At 48.0% G+C, this 20,602-nt stretch overlaps 1 protein-coding gene across 3 annotated transcripts in view; it reads right to left on the reverse strand.

The window, feature by feature from the left end:
* Nucleotides 1–3,385: 3,385 nt before the first annotated feature.
* CD58 (CD58 molecule) overlaps nucleotides 3,386–20,602 on the reverse strand; it is a 40,520-nt gene continuing 23,303 nt past the window's right edge. The window contains exons 3-7 of one of the 3 annotated variants that reach the window (XM_030327057.2): nucleotides 17,032–17,295; nucleotides 10,540–10,623; nucleotides 8,270–8,306; nucleotides 6,951–7,040; nucleotides 3,386–3,992 (exon numbers count right to left, since the gene is read on the reverse strand). In XM_030327057.2, the coding sequence (XP_030182917.1) occupies nucleotides 6,980–7,040; nucleotides 8,270–8,306; nucleotides 10,540–10,623; nucleotides 17,032–17,295 (446 nt within the window). In that variant the 3' untranslated portion in view covers nucleotides 3,386–3,992; nucleotides 6,951–6,979. The remainder of the gene's footprint in view (nucleotides 3,993–6,950; nucleotides 7,041–8,269; nucleotides 8,307–10,539; nucleotides 10,624–17,031; nucleotides 17,296–20,602) is intronic. The other 2 variants (XM_030327058.1, XM_030327059.1) reach the window with 2 other exon arrangements.

Here is a 20,602-nt window from a genome sequence, read left to right on the forward strand (position 1 = left end):
CTCTGATTTCCAAATAGAAAGTCGCTTGGTCCTCTGGTGACTCCCAGCCCTGAGTAGAGTGGGGGGAAGTGGAGTCGGGGTCCTGAGGGAAGGGACATCGCCTGTGGAGTCTCCAGGGCTGAGGCAGCTGGCGGGGAAGGCCGGCTTCAGGGAAGGTGCCCCCCACCCTCTCTTTCCCAGGGGTGGCCCCTCCCGTAACTGCTTTGTTCGTTCAGTTATAAAGTTTTATTAGGACATAATTCACACACACCATAAGCCACTCATTGAAAGTGGACCATTTGATGGTTTTAGTCTATTCACAGTCGTACAATTCCTATAATTTTAGAACCTTTTCATCACTCCAAAAAGAAACCTCACGCTCATTAGCAATCACTCCCTTCCCCTGACCCAACATCCTCCTCCCAGCCCTAGGCAGCTCGTAATCTACTTTTTAGTTTCATACGTTTGCCTTTTCTGGACATTTTGTATGCGTGAAATGATGGAGTATGTGGTTTCTTTCACTGAGCATGTTTTCAAGGCTCACTCATGTTGTAGCATGCATCAGACCCTCATTCCTTTTTTTTTTTTTAAGTTTTATTTTGTTTTGTGAGAGAGAGAGAACAAGCAGGGAAGGGGCAGAGAAAGAGATGGAGAGAGACAACCCCAAGCAGGCTCTGCGCAGAGCCCAACGCGGGGCTCGATCTCATGAACCGTGAGGTCACGCATGACGTGGGCTGAAACCAAGAGTGAGACCCTTAACTGACTGAGCCAGCCAGGCGCCCCCCTCATTATATTTTATACCAACTACTGTCCCATTGTACGGACGTCCCACATCCATCTTGTCGTTGGTTGACGGACATTTGAATTGTTTCCGCTACTCAGCTATTGTGAATAACGGTCTACGAACAAGTTTTTGCGTGGACATGTTTTCATTTTCTCCCGGCAATATACCAAGGAGTGCAACGGCTGGGTCATTTGGTTGTAATTCTTTAGTTCTTTGTATATACTTCCATTTGAGGACTTAGCATACTCACCATAAGGGCTCATAGGTCTGTCACCGTGTGAACTCTCTTCATCTCGCACCCCCCGTGGAGCCCAGCACCTACGAGGCACTAGGCGTGTGGGAGGTGCACCACTGCGTCACATGCTGCTTACAAGCAGGGCAAGATGAGGCTGGAAAAATGCCCACTAGACACTACGGTGAAGGGGTTGCTGGTAACCTTGACAGGCAGTGGGGGTGACAGACTGACTGAAGTGCGTACAACAAAGAGTAGGAAGAGAGAAGTCCAGAAAAGGAAGCACAGGACATTTCTTTGGAGAAACCCTTCCGTGGAAGAGAGTGGGGAAAATGAGACAAGAGCTAGCCAGGGAACTGAATAAAGAGGCTCTCGGGTTTTGGAAGATGCGAGAAACGACAGTGTGTTTGTGGGATGTAGCAGAAAGGTAAACGCTGATGACGGGGGAGACAGGTGGACGAGGCGGGCGACGTCCTTAAGTAGCCCAGGTGGGGTCCCGGCCACAAGCGGTGTTACGGATGGAATGTTTTGTCCTCAAACCCGTATGTTGAGACCCTAACCCCAGCTGACTCTATCTGGAGACAGGACCTGCGAGGAGCTGACAGAAGTTAAATGAGGTCACGAGGCTGAGCTCCTGCTCGGATTGAGGAGTAGACACCCCAGGGTTCTTCTCCCAGCCACGAGAGGACACGGCGAGGAGGCAGCCACTGGCAAGCCAGGAAGAGAGCCCTCACCAGCCGCCAAACCGGCCCGCACCTTGATCTTGGACTTTCCAGCCTCCGGAACAGTGAGAAAATAAATTTCTGTTGTTGAAGCCACCCAGTCTTGGGTATTTGGTTGTTATGGCAGCCCCGGCAGACTGAGACGAGGGGGAGAGCCGAGGGGCGTTCACGCACAGTCCCAGGAGGGGAGGCAGGGGACATGGCCGCCAGCGCGGCCGGGTGTGTGGACGCGTGGTGGGAGCTGCTTCTGGACACTTCTCGTTTCAGTGACAGAGGAAGCAAAGCGAGCCGCTCAGCGTGGGGATACAGGGCTGCAGGTCTAGGAAGAGAGATGAGGAGATTGTGAGCGAGCCGACCAGGGCCACACAGTGAGGCCACGTGAGAGACACTGGGGACCCGCTGGGGGTCTGCGGTCCCTGCAATGACTACTCAGCCCAGTGCCGTATTTGCCTGCAGGAACGCTCAGCAGCTGTGGGGGCGGGGAGGGAGCCAGCAGAGGTGACTGCGCACAGTTGGGGATCTGGCCACAGGCAGACAGGTTGCAGGGGTGGGGGCGGTAAAAGAGTGACGGTAGCAGAGTCGCTCTCATGACGAACAGTGGAGATGGAGACCCAGTACAGTGAGGGGAACGAGAAGCCGCAGCGGCCGTGTGCTGGTGGCAGGCAGTGGGGTCACCGGCTTGCAGCACCTGCGGGGCTGTGGGGTCCGTGGAGTGGGGCGCTCAGGGAGAGACGTGCAAGGCACAGAGCGGAGCAGGTGTGCTTATAACGGGGACTGTGCGGGGCTGGGGGCATTGGTGCAGGAAGGTCAGGAGCAGGACCAGGGCAGGGGCTGCTGGGAAAGGAAGAGGACAAGGCGCTTGGGGCCGACCACGCCAGGGCAGCGGATCTGGGGGGTTTTGAACGCAGATTCCGCAGGGAGGAGCCTTAGGAACGAGTGGTCCGGACCCAGCACTACAATCTTCACAGGTTGAGGGGTAACAAAGAGAACTAGAAAAGGGGATGTCTGGTGGTGGGGATGTGCCGGAAGGTGCGTCGGAACTGGGGCAGGAGGCGTGGGCTGGAAGCAGACAGGAGCCAGGAGGACTCGGCCCCTCACTCTTGCCCCCTGAGGGGCCTCGAGAGGAGCAGCGTCGGGGAGAGTCAGGTTTCCGTGAGAACAGAAAGGTGCAGGGAACATCCACAGCAGGGAACACTAGGAATTGTGCTGATGGGATGGGGTCAGAAGGGGCTGAACAGAGCACACAGGGACGAAGTTTCTGGGTGAAGAATGTTCTGGGAGTCCCAGGCTCCCCACCGGGCCCGGAATAAAGGGTTTGACAAGATTAACCAGACATGCACCTGGAGAAGAAGCTTTGCCGCCCGGAGGTGCCTCCTTCTTGCTGACAGTTGTGGGGGGGCCCGGACAGAGCTGCCCCATGGGGTGCCTTTCACACACTTTGCCTTGGTGTAAAGAAGCGTTATTTCCTCTTTCGGGCTGAACTCTCATGTGACCGGGGTTCCAGGGGCAGTGCGGGCTCCGGAGCAAGGGGCTGAGGACAGGGACACAGGCAGCTGGGGCCATCCTCCGCCGTATTCAGAAGAGGCTGCTCTCCTGTACTTGCACAGGACCCTGCGGTTTCTAGGAGTTCTCTGCCGTTTCCCTGCCCGAGCGACAGCCAACACCAGGTACTGAGTGGGTCAGAGATCTTAAGGAGACAAGTGTCCCTGCAGACCACCGACTGCTTACGTATTTATTTACAATATATACATCCCTGACATAAACTTTATAAAACATTGAGAGACCGTGATCATACACAGTAGTGGAGCCAAAAACAGTAGCAACGACAGGACAGCTACGGATGCTGGTTGTTAGTTGATGTTTCTTCAAAAAAAAAACAAACCAAAAAACCCTTTTTTTTATTTTGGAGAGAGAGAGAGAGAGAGAGAGAGGGCAAAGAGTGAGCGTGAGTGGGGAAGGGGCAGAAGGAGAGAGAGAGACTCCCAAGCAGGTTCCACACTCAGGATGGACCCAACACAGGGCTCAACCCCACGACCCTGGCATCATGCCTGAGCCGAAACCAAGAGTCAGAAGTTCAGTCGACTGAGCCCCCCCGCCCCCACCCCACCAAGTGTTCCCAAAAAGACCCTCTGCCAAAGGATCACTTCAGGTTAGGATTCCACAATTTCCTCAAAAATGATGTCAAACTTCAATGGTAAGCCAGATGGCTTTTCGTTACTTAAATAACTTAGTTACTGTACACTTGGTTTGATCTTGAAGCACCAGTCAGCTGGAGCTATAAAAAAAAAAAAAAAAAAAAAAGGTCTCATGTTAGTAACTTGTAAAATGCAGAGCGGAGTCTTAGTTACCCTCCTATTCTAATGTGAGTAGCCCTTTTATAATAAGCCCATCAAAACCAAGGGCTCTAGGAACAGAGATGGAGGGAGGCTGGTCTCGAACCCTCCTGGGATGGGAGCTGGAGGTCCACCTGAGGTACTACCTTCAGTGCAAAGCACTCCTTACCAGTTCCCTCTCCTCAAACCAACTCAGCCTGTGAAATTGAATTGAAATGGAATTGAAATTTCCCAATAAGAAAGCTGAGACTGAAGAGCCCTTATTAAACTGTCACTCCCTCTAGCAGGTATTTGTATGAGTCCGCTGGGGATGGGTTTTCTTCCCTCCTCGGCTTCTCTTCCTGTTAGTCATCTCTGTAGTGATGACAAACCGTCTTGGGTTAGCTCAGAGGAAATGAGCCCCAACGGAGAGCTGCGGCCCCCCTTGGGCATGCCCCTTCACACTGACATTCCAGTTCTTGCCTTTTGCCCGCCTCAGCCCGTACCTCACTAGACCAGACCAGGTCCGACAGGCTCAGCCCAGACCAGACCAGAGTTCCCCAAATATCTGTATTCCACTGGTAACAAGCGATCATAAAAAAAAAAAAAAAATCAGGTCACCGGGAGTAGGGAAAGGGGAGCAAAATACGAGTTTTCCTTACTAAGAATCTAACGGACTATGAAATACAGGTGTTGTGAGTTTCTGAGGGGGATAGAGAGTGAGGTGCTTCTCAAGCTTGTCCCAGCAGGCACAGGCTCCTTAGGGCAGCACCACGCAGGGCCAGGGGCCCGTTGCTCCCTGGCCTCTCCCCCAGGGGCCCTTCTCACCCGCGCCCACGCCTGTTGTATCTACTGCCGAAGAATCAGGCCTGCCTCTCCAGCTCACCTTCAGGCTGAGACATCGCCTGCAACTCTTTCTTCCCCGAGAAACGGGACTCTCTGTTCCCTTTCTAGCTTGACTCTGTGATCTGTTTTCCAGGCATTTACCCAAAAATGGAGTCTAGAGGCACTCCCAGAAATTGTTAAATTGAACTGCCTGGGGGAGAAGTGTAATATTATGCCCCTCAGATATCTGAAACCTACTTGGCTGATGTTTTCTGATTGGGTCTAGCCCTTTCCGATGCTGTCCTCATGGACATGTGAGAATTTGGCATTTGTTCCTGGTTATGCTTGTCCCCTCCCCCACTCCTCTTCCGATCCCTGCCCCTCCACCACATAGATAACTCTTCAGTGAGTTTAGGGAACCCCCCCCCACCCCTTGCAGCCACAGTGGGCTCTTTAAACTTAAAAATTATTATTAAGTAGGTAGGAAACACACAAAGTACAAAATTTGGATAGTGAGCAGAAGTACACCGACAAGTCTGAGCTCCCACCCCGAGCCCCTACACGACCTGCAGGTTTCTCTGCAGATGCCAGTTTTACCATCCTAGGCTTAGTATTCCAAAGCACGGCTCTTTGTGCTTTTCAAAACTCTCCTGCTCAAGAACCTACAATGGCTCCCTCTTCCCATACCACTCTATCATAATGCCCCAGACTTCCCTCTTTTGCGTTTCTTCAGCTTGATGCTAAGCAGGGCAATCTCTCCATCAAATAAACCACGAGGGTCGAGCTCCCCTCCATGTCTTTGCCTCTGCTGCTTCTCCGGGCTGGAATGCCTTTTCCACCACACTCTGGCTTAAAGATCTAACTCACGTCCTGCTCCCCTCAGTCTTCACGATTATTCTGGCTTCTTCACCTCCCCTTGGCTGATTGCCCAGCCCTGACCAGCCCAGCACACATTCTGGCCCAGTACCCCGTGCCCGAGCCCTTCTGCGTATATGCTCGTTCATGCTCTCCCATGTGGCCACAAGCTTCTCGGAGGTGGGAGCCCTAACATACACCTTCTCTGAATCCCACGCAAGGTCTAGCCTCACTGGATACATGATCTCCAGCCACCAGCTAACATAGTGCCTGACCTTGCTCGAGTGATCTCCGTGCAAGTTCGCTGAATGAACAAAGGAGCAGGTAAAGGCATGAGTTCTGGGTCACTCCATCACCTCTCCCAGGGGCCCTGGCCGACAGCCCTCCCTGAACCACATACCCAGTCACTGTTCTCGTGGCCACACCTCCGCCATAACTAGCTGGGTCTCAGCAGAGGCCCACCCAGACTCTCGCCCTCCCCTGGCACTTCTGCTTACTGCTGCCAATCTGAGATACCCATCTCGCACCATAACCCCTTGCCCTCCTCCCCACCCCCGTGTCCCTGCCGGCACGCCTGCTCCTCACCTCGTCTACTGTCGCTCAACCCCTCTTCAGGCCTCTCCGCACGGCCTCCTGGCCCACCAACCCCTCACAGCCTCACTGCCCCTGCCCAGCCTGAGCCCGCAGCTTACAGAGCTGCCCCAGGCCTCCTGCCACAGCTGGCTTCCCTGGTAAGCTGGGCATGCCCCGCCCGACAGCCGGGAGGGAAGGAAACTCCAGAGCCCGAGGGCCCTAATGCAGGCAGGTGCCCACAGCCGCACAGTGGTCCTCCCCCAAATCCCACCCCAACCGCTGACCCAGTGGCTTTCTTCAAAGTCAGCAACTCACTTAACAAAGCCAAAGGTCTCGGCCACCTGTCCTCCCACTTGGCCTCTCCTCACCTTTCATATGCAGCCTGCTCCCCGAGGATCTCTGGCAGGGCCCACCCTGGCTCTCCCTCCCCACCCCCTGACTTGTCTCCCCCACCCCCGCTCCTCTGCCTCTACCCGCCACCCATGGGCCTTGAGTTTGTCTTTCTTGCTGACCTCAGACGTCAGGGCATCAGTCACCATCCTGATGAAGACGTGCCCCAATCTGTGCCTCCAGCCCCGGCCCCTGCAGCTACTTCCGCAGTTACGTGCCAGGCCTCGCTACCCAAGGTGCCCACACCCCAAATTCAGCCAGCCACAGCGCAGACTCACCCAAACAAGAGCCCTGTTTGGTTCCTCTGCTACGGGGTGGGGTGCAACCGGCTCGTGGGGTCAGAATTCCTGTCATTTATGGCTTCTTTCCTGAACGACAATAAAATTCATAACCATGATGGCATGGTGACATTTACTAACTACCATTTGGAGCCAGTCACTTGTTCTAAGCATTTTATTTGTATTGACTTGTGTGTATATGTTGTTATTTCTACACTATTATCACCTACACTCTTACTCTGACTTCTCTTTGTTATGCCCATTTTCCACACGAGACAACTGAGGCACAGAGAGTTTAAGTGACCTGTCTGAGGCCCATGACAGGTGAGCTGGAAGGGAAGGGAACCCCCGGGGGGGGCCTACACTCTCCATGGAAAGTCCATGGATACGACCTCCACACTTCCTCCCACACCCAGCCCTCCACACGTATCTCCACCACGACCACCTTGGTTCAGGCCCTCTCCGCTCAGCTGGATTGTTTCGTTTACCCACTGACCAGTGTCCCCATCTCCAGCCTCGTGTCTGTTAACGCACCCTCGGCCGTGCCAGCAGAGGGCTGTGCCTAAAGCGTAGCTCTGCTGAGAAATCCTCAGTGGTTTCCCGGAAACAAATGTGACAAACTCTCGGCCACTCTCTCTCAGTATCTTGGCTTGGCCCCACCTGCCGGTCTAGCCCCATCTTCCTCTATCCAAGGACATGTGCTGCCCCTATCCCACCCTTTATGGCCCTGAGCGTTGACTCTTCCCGTTGCCCCCTAAAGCCCAGCTCCTGGGCCCCTCTCCCTGAGCGCCAGGGGCCTGGCAGGGGACAGAGGCCCTTCTGGAGCCTCCTTGTGGCGATTCAGGCAACATTGCTGCTGTTACCTATGTCTGGGTCCCATCCTTTGTTCATGATGCAGGCCCGGCCCTGACCCTGGCTCCCAAAGTGAACCCCATCCTCAGTCTAAGTCTTCTGGGATGGGAGGAGGAGGCTAACAGTATACCCCTTGAAGTCTGAAGACCCAGATTTGAATCCCAGCTCGACCGCTTGGTGATAGGACCTGCCTTCCTCCCACTGTCGCTGTCTCTAAGCAGGTGGTAACGATAGCCCCGTGCGAGGCCCACTGAGAGGGCGTGAGGGGGAGGCAGGTGGAAAGCACCCAGTCCGGTGGTGCTTGAGGAACTGTGGTTAATGTCCCCGCTGATGCTAGCGTTCAAGACGAGTGACAGCACACAGCACGTGGTTCCCAAGCAAAAGGCACTCTACATCAGGGCTGTTCCAGTTCAGGCACACAATACACAATTCCACCCCCACCCCCGCACAGTCTACAGGGTACTTACTCGGTTCTGTCTCTTTCTCCACCACATTTCAGAAAATCTACAAATGAAGAAATTTCCATCTCAGTTACAGAACTGAAAAGACAAGCTGAAATCTGCAGTTACGACCGGAATCTGGAAAACTAAACCACAGCCCTGTCGAGCTGCTCTCCTAAATGCTTACGTCAAACTAACTACAGAGGTCATCCAGAGAGTTGTTCCGAAATTGGTCATCAGACGATAGAAAAACAAACCCCCAAACTGTCAACAAAACGAGTATCTCTACAGCGGCTCACGCACAAGGCTACAGATGAAAGGGAGGCCAGAATGGTGTGGGCCAGCACCGCCCAGGGATATGTGAGCCACACAAGTCATCTAAACACTTCAGTAGCCGCATTACAAAGTAAAAAGAACTGGGTAAAATTAGTTTTCAAAGTGTATCTAACTGAGTAGCCCAACACATTAAAAATATTATCGTTTTCGCGTGTAACCAACACAAACATTACTAATGAGCTATTTTACATTCCTTTTTCAATATGAAGTCTTGTAAATCCATTGTGTATTTTTTTTTTTTAACGTTTATTTACTTTTGAGACAGAGAGAGACACAGCATGAACGGGGGAGGGGCAGAGAGAGGGAGACACAGAATCGGAAGCAGGCTCCAGGCTCTGAGCTGCCGGCACAGAGCCCGACGCGGGGCTCGAACTCACCGACCGCGAGATCGTGACCTGGCTGAAGTCGGATGCTCAACCGACTGAGCCACCCAGGCGCCCCTCCATTGTGTATTTTATATTCACAGCACATCTCGCTCTGGACTGCCACGTTCTAAGGGTTCAACAGCCACATGTGGCTCATGGCTACCATTTTGGACAGCACAGTTTCGGACGTTAAGATACGGCTTCCACACACGTACATATCCGTAAAAGGCATCCTCCTTCCCTAAAAGGAATGAGCCCTCATCTGGAGCCAGGCTTGACTGAACTTGTAATGGGGTTTGTCACCTGCAACCCACCCCGGAGCTGCTTACGTTCACCTGGCCCCCTGAGAAGGCTCCACGCCAAATGCCCCACCCTTTCCAATGTATGGCTTCAGGGTGGTGAAGCCAGCTGAAGTATTTTTTCAAGACGGTTTTTTTTCCAGGTTATTCAGTGCTATCGGCACTGACCGCAGGAGTCATTCTCTCTCCACTGAATGAATTTTTTTTTTTTTAAAGTTAAATCAACCAACTGCTTTGGAATTATATGGGCACTTAGTACCATCTTTCTCTGGTTCAGGTATTCCGGTGACAGACCCACCACAACTCTCAGTGGAAACTGATTTTAGTTTCTGGGGGACCAATCTGTTAAAGGGACATTAGCGACAGTGCTGCTATTGGGGATTAAAAATAACCTTCTTAAGAGCACTTTGGAGCTCCCCAGGTATTTTACTCATTGGTGACAAAGCCTCAAAACTTTCTTGACCTGCTTTTTATCTCTTATTTAGAGGAGAATCTACTGACTGTTACCTAGGGATCTTCGTGGTATTTGCGACCTATACATGGAAACAGTATCCCTGGGAAATCATATTCTAATGGCAATACGCCAATAATAGTATAGGTCAGCACCGACTGATGGAACTTACTGTAATGATGGAATTCTCTACCTGGCCTGATTATGGTAGCCACTAGCTCTATGTAGATACCAAGCCCTTAATGTGTGGATAGTGTAAATGAAGAAAGGAATTTAAGTTAAATGTAATTAATGAAATTCGATATTTAAACCACGACGTGCGGCTAACGCCTGCTGTACTGAACAGTGCAAGTCTAGGGCACCCGACACCTAAGTTGGCAAACCTGGTCCGTGACATGAATGTGAAATGGCATGGATCCCACATGCCATCCCCTGGCTGAAAGCTTACTCCTCAGCATTCCCCGAGGGAGTCGCAAATCAGTCTTGCAAATAGCCTTTCTGGCAAAGGCTGATATGGAAGGTGTCGGGGCTTCAAGAACACCTACTCTTCACATTTACAACCTGGTCCGTGCCCTCTGGGACTTGAGGAAGGAAGGGTTTCTGGTCACCGGGAAAGAACAGGATGTGAACAGGTCACCAGTTCTCCAGAGCATACAGTCTGCCTTCTAGGTTGGCCCACAATCTCTAGGGAGACTCAGGAAGGCTCAGGAAGGCTCAGGAAGCCTGACTTGGGCTCGATTTCACAAACAGGGAGACCACGACCTGAGCCGAAATCAAGATGTTTAACCGACTGAGACACCCAGGTGCCCAAAACTTTTTTTTTTTTTTAAGAGAAGGTATACATACCTCTTTTATACAGCCATACAAACATTGCCAGTATCACCACAAATAACACTGCTGCTATAATCACAAAACTGTGCCTTGAATTATCTGTAAAAAAAGAAAGAAATATAATTAGTTGGACTGATGAAAACAGAGATACAGTTGATTCTCCTTATTTGCAGATTCCATAGCAGCAACCTACCTACTTGCTAAAATGTATCTGCAGTCCCCAAATCAATACTCACGGCACATTCACGGTCCCTGGAGGACACGCGCAGCAGAATGGTGAAAAATCGGGTTTCCAGGCGCGCACCTCCCCGGCTGAGGCCGAACAAGGCCGCGCTCTGCCTTCTTGTTTCCTCTCTCCTACTGTAAACAAGTGTCCTACTCCTGGTCTGTTCAGTGCCATTCTTTTCACATTTTTGTAGGGTTTTTTGTTTGTTTGTTTTTTGTTTTGTTTTGTTTTGTTTTGTTTTGGCTATCTCACTGTCTAAAATGGCCCTGAACATAATGCTGAGGTGCTATCAGAAGGCTGGGATGTGCCTTCCAGAGAAAATGCGTGTGTTAGATAAGCTTCATTTAGGCCTAAGTCATAGTGCTGCTGGCCGTGAGTCCAAAGTTAATGAGTCAACAATATATATTAAACCAGGGGTCTTTAAATAGAAACACACACAAAACAAGACTATTTGTTGATTTCTTGCAAAAATGTGTCACCAGAAGCTTGCAGGAAACCTAACCCTGCATTTCCCAGAAGCAACATTCAGCATTCACTAATTCCATATTCACAGTGACTTTATAAAACAGAACTACCGGAAATAAAGAGACTCGACTGCGTTTCTAAATAAACTTACACGCACAAAGCTGACACACTGCAGGCCCAGTGTTATTTACTAAAAGATGCAAACGATGCACTAGAAGTTGTGTTTTCGGCCACCCCACATTGCCTATGGAAGCTGAACTCAGCATTATGTGTTTGGCAAGGCAATTTGGCTGTAGTGCCTAACGGGCCTTAAGGAAAAATGTTCATCATAAAGCAGCCAGACACTTTACTCAGTGACACGCCCACGGTCTCCCTGAACCATTACAATATTGAGAGAGTACTCAATATTAACCTTTTGGTGCCTCAGTTTCCTCGAGGGGTGACTGTAAAGGGATTGAGGAGTATGCCTATCTCATAGGGCAGTTGTGAGCACTATTAGCTATTAGCTTTTATCGTCAACCTATTGAGTAGATGCTACCGGTATCTCTACTAACATCCTTTGACCCTGCCATTCCATTTCTAAGATGCTAACCTACAGAAACCATCAGTGATGTGCCCCTCCTCTCCCTCCAAAAAAAGGCACAAAGATATTTACCGCAGCTTTCCTTATAGTATCAAAAAGCAAAAACAACCCAAGTGTCCTCAACTGAAAAGTATGGTGTTTACAAGGCGGACCCTATCCAGCTACTAAAAATCAAAAGGCAGAATGTTTAAGGATACGACAAAATGATGACAAAGCACTGCGAAGGGAAGGTTGGGGTCGCTGACAGCACCCACAAATGGTAAGGGAGCAGGGAGTGGAGGGAGAAAGCGAGTGAATAAAGAGACGGAGAATGCGAGCCCACACCCTTTCCTCGTAGTAGGAACACAGATGGGTTACCACAAACAGGAAGTCACTTATTGGTTTGACTTGAGAGGCCCCCCCGGCCAGAAACTGCTGTTACCCCCCAGTTACCCCACATATTCATTCTCCCCTCTTTAGTAACAGAATTCAGATTTTCAGCTGGCCATACTATCACTCAACTAAAAGATTAATTTCTAGCTGCAAGAAAGCAGCTAGGTTTGACCCCGTGACTAAGTGTTGGCCAATGAGATATAGGAAGGGCTGTGCGGTATTTTTCCCAAGCCTCGACTCCTTTCTGGATCTTCCTGCCTGAAATAGTGGGGAAGGCGGAAGGAGCTGGGCTGTTCCTGGGTCTCTGACAACTTCATCAAGCAGCAATATGCCCAGGGCTGCCTATCTTGGATTTTTGTTTTTTAATGTAAAAGAAGTCATCTATATTTTTAAGCCACTTGATACTTAAAAAAATTTTTTTTTCAACAGCTGAATCTAAGGCTACTTGACCCAGTCCCTTCCAAAAACCTTTCTCCCATGGATGATGCCAGATCCTGCCACCACTCCGGGACAGCAGATACTCAGGGCAGACGACAATGACAGTAATACAAGTTCTTAATTCTGCTCATCCTTCGTGACCTGTCTGCGGCACAGACAGGTGCTAAAGCCCTCTTCACCTGGCTCCTGGGATGCCACAATGCTGGAGTCTTCTTCCTGGCTCCCTGGTGGTCCTTTTTAGTCTCCTTTGCTGGACCCTCTTCCTCTCAACAGCCTCTAAATGCCAGAGTCCCTGAGACTCAGTCCTAGTCCAGTGCCCTGTCATATCTGCTCAGTAGGTGATCTCATCTGGTCCCATGGCTTTAAATGCCAACTATGCACTGATTATGCCCGAACTTATTTCTCCAATGCTAACTATTCACCAGAAACCTAGACTCACAAGTCCAAGCGCCTTATCTGACGCCTCCATCTGAAATCTAACAGGCACCTGAAACATGTCCCAAACCAAACTTATTTCCTCCCTACACGTGCTGTTCCACTCTCCAGTCTCAGTAAATGGCACCACTGCTCGTCCAGGGGCTTGAGCTAGAAAGCTAGGAGTCATCTGCACATTTCTTATTAGAGAACCTTCTCCCCCACTCAAACCATTAGGAATTCCTTGTGGCTATATTTTCAAAATGTACCCTAACCTGAACCACTTCTCCCAATGTCTGCCACTATCACGGTCTTCTGAGACACCGTGTCCTCTGGCTGAGACCCAGAATTTCTAAATTAGCTGCATATTCCCCAAGGAGGACATGAGATGCCCAGTGAGGTGCAAGAAAGCAAGAACATCTACTAATATTTACTACTTAGAGCCGTCTTTACATTTTTCTGATTTTGTCTCTGTTTTAAAATGATATAGGTTATAGTCATTGTGGTAGAAGCATCGATCGGTTCCCAACACCCAATCTCCCCATTTTCTTTTGGTAATAGAGCCCTTGTGTTTTAAATGGGTACATGGCCACCAGCTAAGGAGGACATTTCCTAGCCTCCCCCAGCAGCCGTGGCCGTGAACTCTGTCTGGCCAAGCGGGTGGCACTGGAAGTGATGCACGCCACACTGGGTGGGTCTTGAAAAGGAAGGACTGAGGGGCGCGTGGGTGGCTCAGTCGGCTGAGCGCCTGACTTTGGCTCAGGTCATGATCTCGAGGTTCTTGAGTTCGAGCCCTGCATCGGGCTCACTGCTGTCAGCCTGTCAGCACAAAGCCCGCTTCGGATCCTCTGTCCCCCTCTCTCTACCCCTCCCCCACGTGTGCTTTCCCAAAAACAAATAAGTATTTTTACAAATAAATAAATAAAGGGAAGGACTGGGTTCTATCCTTCTCCCTTCCCACTCACTGCGACGCAGGTAGAGACCCTGTTTGACTCCAGAGAGCACAATTTTTAAGTCATAAACATTTTAGTATATATTTCCAAAAGATAAGGATTATTTGTAAAACATAACCATGTCTTTATCGTACCTAAAAAAATAATTAAGCACTTAATATAATCAAATATGCAGTCACCACTTAAATCTCCAATTTTTTTCACTTTCTTCTGTTTGAATCAGGATCAAACAAGGTGCATATATTGTAATTAATTATAGGCTTTTTAAATGTCTTTAATCTCTAAGCTCCCCATCACCTCTGTTTTTCTTCCCCTTATAATTTACTTATTTTTTTTTAATTCTTTTTAATGTTTGTTTTTGAGAGAGAGACAGAGCATGAGCATGAGCAGGGGAGGGGGGCAGAGACAGAGAGGGAAACACAGAATCCAAAGCAGGCTCTAGGCTCTGAGCTGTCAGCACACAGCCCGACGCGGGGCTTGAACCCACAAACCTTGAGATCATGGCCTGAGCCGAAGTCAGACACTTAAATGACTGAGCCACCCAGGTGCCCCTATAATTTACTTATTGAAGAAACCTCATCCCTGGTCCTATAGACCCCCCCATAGTCTGTACTATCATTCCACATGGTATGGTTTTTGCCAGCCAATCCCTGTGAAGGAGTCAAATATTTTTGCTTAATTTGACTTATTTTAAGACACAGAATCAGGATGATGTCATGGGAAGAAAACGAAACAAACAACTTCCAGAATTCAAAGACCTAAATTTTAATTCTACCTCCATTACATAAGTGAACTTGGGGAAGTCACCCCACCGGTTGAACCTGTCTCCTCACTCTCAAAAGGTAAACAACAACTCCTGTCCAGCCAGTCTAGAACAGTGGCTGTGAGCAACAAATAAGACGGTCAACTGGGGGGTGGGGGGGGTCTGCGAAGGGTGACAGGCTGGTCAGTGTGAGTTACGTTTCATCCACCAAGTGTTAAAAGTCTAGATGTAAAAAATCAGCACTTAAAAAAGAAAGACTATTTAACCATTAGACGTACATGAATTTCTATCTGTTACGATACATGCAACTCTACAGAAAAGTATTCAAAACTCATCCATGGTATAAAAAAGAGAGAGAGAGAGAGAGAGAGAGAGAGAGAGAGACATTTATTGTTGAAAAGAACCATTAAGATCATTAGGTTAGAAATGGGGGGGAAAGAAAAGGGTTCTTCAACATTTGCTTTGAGGGACTCCAGATATAGGTCTCCGATGTCAGCACTACTCCAGGATTTAAATGACCTAAGAACTATCTGGCAATGTTTCTCAAACTTTCAAAATCTATAATGCGGTGTGAACTATCAGTTTGGGAGGAAATGTAAAAGAAAGATGAGTGAATCACCATTATCTAATAACAAAAAGGGTTTGTTTGCAAATCAACATTATACCATATCAATGAGAGGGACGAATTGGTGACAATCTTTCCTGGTGGTATCTACAGGGAAGGGCATCTTATTTGGGCATTCAATTCTAATGAGAAAGGTTAAATGAAAACCTATGCAAGGGCAAAATGCTGGAAATTCTCTTAATTAAAGTACCCCATATCATCCTATAGAGGATCTTATTCAGAAATTATTTCCTTCGAAGTATTTGTCTCTTGGGACATGCGAAGCTTTTCCAGATTTCAAATTGCTTGTTCATTCTGCATAAAATCCTTTCCTTCTCTTGTTGGTTATGTGCCTTACACACACGCCAAAGCCAGAAAAGCACAGTGGTTTTGTTTTCTGTTCCCACAACAAGGCAACTATGTGCTAGCATGCAGATTGCATTTCCACACTGTACGGCTGGGATATCACGCGACACCCACTAGGTGGGAGTAATAGAGAAACGTTTGCTCCAAGCATAACAAAGTCATTGATTTTGCAGCTGGCTTTCAAATCTTCTGGACAATCGTGCGACTTGTACGAACGGTGCCGCTTTGAGTGGCACTTCTGTGGGTTTGGTCTTTTCTCTGTCCTCAGGGACCAAAACCATCAGTGATGAACTGGACCTCATTTTACACTTTGTCTGGAAGTATTTGTTGGTTTTACCCAGGAAGTCATGCTGCTTTGTCTGAAAATGATATAGTTACCTTAACACCTCCATGTCGTTATTTGAAAGATTTCAAGAAGGATAATACATGGCAGACTCAGGGAGAATGGCTCAATAATCAAATCTAATTCAAGTTTTTTATATTCATTAGGTGTACGAACTGCCTTTTTCTGTTTCAATTGTTTATTCAAAAAAAATCGATTCACAGAATCACCCTCTCCTAACCCAAGGAAGCTCATATTCTAGAGCTAGAATCCTGTTCACTATCTATAATTATGATATTATTCTGAATTAGAGTGGTTACTATTTTCATCTCTTCTTTTATGTTTTAACGAACCACTTTCAAATCGCTGATCCTTTTGTCTGTGAACTGGGGGTATATTGTCAAAAACTGAAAATAAAAATTGCAAATTACAAATGTACATGTTAAACAAAATAAAAGGAGCACAGCCAAGGAAGGCACACTGTCATGCTACTCACGGAGCGTGAGCCTAGACAAACGTACCAAATGCACATTCTTTGCGGCACACATGCAACCCTCAAGAACCCGATGGTTATTAAGAAATTATGGAGTGGTGTTGTGAATAGTTAAGAGCATGGACTCTGGAGCCAGATGGCCTGATTGCAAAACCAGCCTCTGTCCCTTACTAGCTGTTGACCTTAGGCAATCAAACTAAACTCCCTTTGTCTTGGCTTCTCCCCAGAAAATCAAGACCGTCACTCGTAGCCAACTCACGCAGTTGTGTGAGGACTGAATTAATTAACAAATGTATTAGAATGATGCCGGACACAGAAAGGGCTATGAAATGTTAGCTGTACGTTATAATGGAGTGTCTGTGAAAACTGTGACTTCTTTTACGCATCAGATTTGTGAAATGTAGGTCAGCCACTACATCTGTGGTTTGAAACTCACAAACCACCAGCGGTCCCTGGACCACACTTGTCTACGGTATCTCTGCCGTGACACATTTGGATATGTACTCACCTGGGACACAGGTTGCTAAAACCAGTGATGATGCCTGTTTGGACAACGGATTACTGATGATACACTGTATTTCCTGTGAGAGATCACTTTCCCTCTTAATAGAAACTTCAGATGAATTGGTGCTATTTTGACACTGTTCCGAGAAGCAATTCCAGGAGTACTTTATAAGGTTTATATGGCTGCTGTAGTTTTCTGGGATCCTGCAGCGGACTGTAATGTTTTCGGCAGTGAATGTGCAATTTAGTGTTGGAAATGGAAGAGGCTCTGGAAAAAAAAAAAAAAAGAAATGTAATATTTAGTCCAGAAAAGAGTAATATTTAGACTCGTCTTCTCCAAATAGATGAAGAGCTCCCAACTTCCTTATGAGCTTGAAAAGGCAAGCCGACCACCTTCCTTGAGCTCCAAGGGGAGAGAACTCTCTCTTCTCCTGGGTCAGACCTACCTGCTCACATTCAGACTACATACAGGCACCACATCCCTTATCCTCAATTCAGAAAGCCAAAAGATATTACCCAAGATAGTAGCAACGTCACATAGCTGCAAATCCTGATCTGAATTGACATGAGGATTTGTTTTTATTCTTCTCACTTCAAATATTCATTATCATGTTGTATCAAAAATGTTCATGTGCTTGAATATGGGGCGGTCCCCCAAACTAAGTGGGTGCTTTGTAACATACAGAGAGGAAAGAGTTAATACCACCTTTCTAAAACCTAAAAATGCTTAATTGTAAAAGACGTCTGACTTAACAGTGTCTGCAAAACATCTGGTGCAGCTATACTGTGGGGAGGCCCTGATAATAAGTAGAGTAGGGGACGGCACCTGTCACGGACCTGCCAGTCTAGAGGCCTTACTCCCAGCCTTCCTGTAGCAAGTGCTCCCTGCTGGCTATAGAGGCAAGGTGCCTGGGTGGCTCAGTCAGTTAAGCGTCTGACTTCGGCTCAAATCATGATCTTGCCGCTCGTGGGTTCAAGCCCTGTGTCGGGCTCTGTGCTGACAGCTGGGAGTCTGGAGCCTGCTTTGGATTCTGTCTACATCTCTCTCAGCCCCTTCCCCATTTGTGCTCTGTCTCTCTGTCGCTGTCTCTCTCTCTCAAATATAAACAAATATTAAAAAAATTTTTTTAAAAAGGATGGGTTAAGAACTGCAATGCTAGTTTATCCTATTAGATATTCTTTCCTTTGTTAATTCATATACCTTCCTGCATCTCTACTTTGCCCCGACAACTAACCCAAAGAAATTTGAGAAAACACGTACAAATATAGACTATCCAGAAAATGGTCATGGTAGCATTTGGATAATAAAATTTCCATACATTATGAATATCTACTAAAAAGCAAATTAAAGCAAATTAATGTTCATCTATGCTGCCATTTAAAAATGATATTTTCTAAGGCAAAGGAATGCTTATGTTCTAATTAGTAACCTAATATACTCTAAAAACTGGAAGTGTTCAATTCCTCTCCTCCCCCGCCCCGCCCCGCCAATTTTGTCAACACTCCTTTCTCACTCAGTTAAGTGAGACCTGAGTCACACATGACTTCCCTTTCTGCTTGGGGCTTCTTCAGTTGTTAGGTTTAATCCAGCTCACATAACTTGTTAGATGTGGCCTCAAAGAAGGCAATGGAAACCTTTCCCGAAATTAAATTGTAAGCAACAGACCAATATCCTTCAGGAGGATAAGCAGTTGTTCTCTTGACTCAAAATTGGGAAGCCCAGAGCCCTCCTCCTCGGCCTCCTCAGGTCCGTCCTGCCTCCCACACTCGGAGATCGGCTCCTGAAGCACCTCCAAGCAGCCCTGTGTGTCTCCATACAGCTGAGAAACACACCTGATGGTTCCAGATTCTGCGTGTTCCTGTGCCTGCCTCTGCAACTGGGCTGGGCATTTCCCAGCGGCATGAAACCGAGTTTTCTAGTTCCTTAGAAATGTTCCATAGAAGAGCTTCTCAAATATTAACGTGCATGAGGACCACCGGGGGTATGTGTTAAAAATGCAGATTGCTGGGCCCCGTCACCCCAGGTGACCCGGATGCGGGTGCTCCGTGTGTTCTGTTACAGATTCTTGCTCACTGATCCAGTACGGTCAACGTCTAGTATGTCATCACTTTCTAGACTGAAAAGACGTGCCTCATGAGCCCCCAGACTGTGCATCTTTGGAGGGTAAAGGCTAGATATCACTCGCCTCTCAACCACAGCATCTGACATAACACATGGAGCGCAGGTGGCTCCTCTAGAAGAACAGATATTGGACACATGGAAGGATAGATGGTGGGTGGATGGATGGATGGATGGATACGTTCAGGGAGGCAGTTTCAAATTATCCTCTCCACTCTATAAAATGTAAATCCTTCAATCAGCTCCCCTCCGAAAAAGGAACAGTGTGGTGCCTAAAAGCATGGACTTAAGAGCCTGACTGCCTGGGTTCACACCATTTGCCTTTGGGAAGTTACCTTATCACAACCCCCCCCGGCCCCGTTCCCCACCTAGGTTTCCTCTCCTGTGCAATAAAGAAACAAATAGTATGTCCCCTTTAGGATTCTGATAAGGATGAAATGAGATAATACAGATAATTTCTGCCATATGGATCACCATGCAGTGCCGGCACAGAGATGCCAGCTGTAACAGAGCACAGGACAAGAAGGAGAGGCTCCCCGGGAGGGTGTGTAACACCACCAGGAGTTGGGAGGTGTGACCTTTGGCCCTGGAGAGTGGTGTGACCGCGACCCTTGAGGTAGCTGGAACACGTTGAAGGCATCATATAGCCCAGGCCTCTTGTTCTACAGATGGGAAAACCCGTTGCTAAATCCGTCTCATTTTCATCTGTAAAATAGAATACTTTAAAGACTGTGAAGTCTAGTGGAATATAAAAGTAATCTGAAAGGACATTTGAAAGGAAGACTTTGTATTATTTTCCATGTTGTTAGAGCTCACTTAACTGAATAGAAGCTCTTTCTGGCGGTCTCATTACACCTCTGTGGCCAGAAAGCAAACCTCAAAGAGCCCATCCCGCTCACCAAAAAGCATGCAAACCTTCCTGCAGCATCAGGCTCAGAGCTCCTACAACTCAGATCTCTGTCTGTAAGCTTCACAGTCCTACACTGCCCATGAGAATTCCCACAGCTATTGCTAACAAATGTTAGTTCCACCTGTACCTGAAGCAGCATTAAACTGGCAGGAAAGGCACTTATTTCATCCCTAAGATAACTCAGCCAATTTATAATGAATGGATTCAGCTCGCTGCTCTGTAAGGCTGAGAATTGCTTATACACATCTGATCGCATTTGTACATTTCTATTAACTCTAATAAAAAGTCATATCGCTTTAGATTATTTAAGGATAGAGCAGTTAATTCTACTTACGTGGACATCACCATCTTTACTGCAACCAAAAAAAGCAAGACGTAATAAGCATTGGTGGTGGAAATTTGAAGGGGATTTTGAGGGAAGAAGGAAACCAAACATCAACTTACACACAGAAGGAAGTAGATGCCTGAATTTAGGGGGTGCCAGGAAATCCCCCTGCCTAAAATATCCTTTCTGAAAATCTCCCGTTAGGCCCCATGTCTCCGGAA

The sequence above is a fragment of the Lynx canadensis genome, chromosome C1 (genome assembly GCF_007474595.2).
Source record: "Lynx canadensis isolate LIC74 chromosome C1, mLynCan4.pri.v2, whole genome shotgun sequence".
NCBI classification, from domain to species: domain Eukaryota; kingdom Metazoa; phylum Chordata; class Mammalia; order Carnivora; family Felidae; genus Lynx; species Lynx canadensis.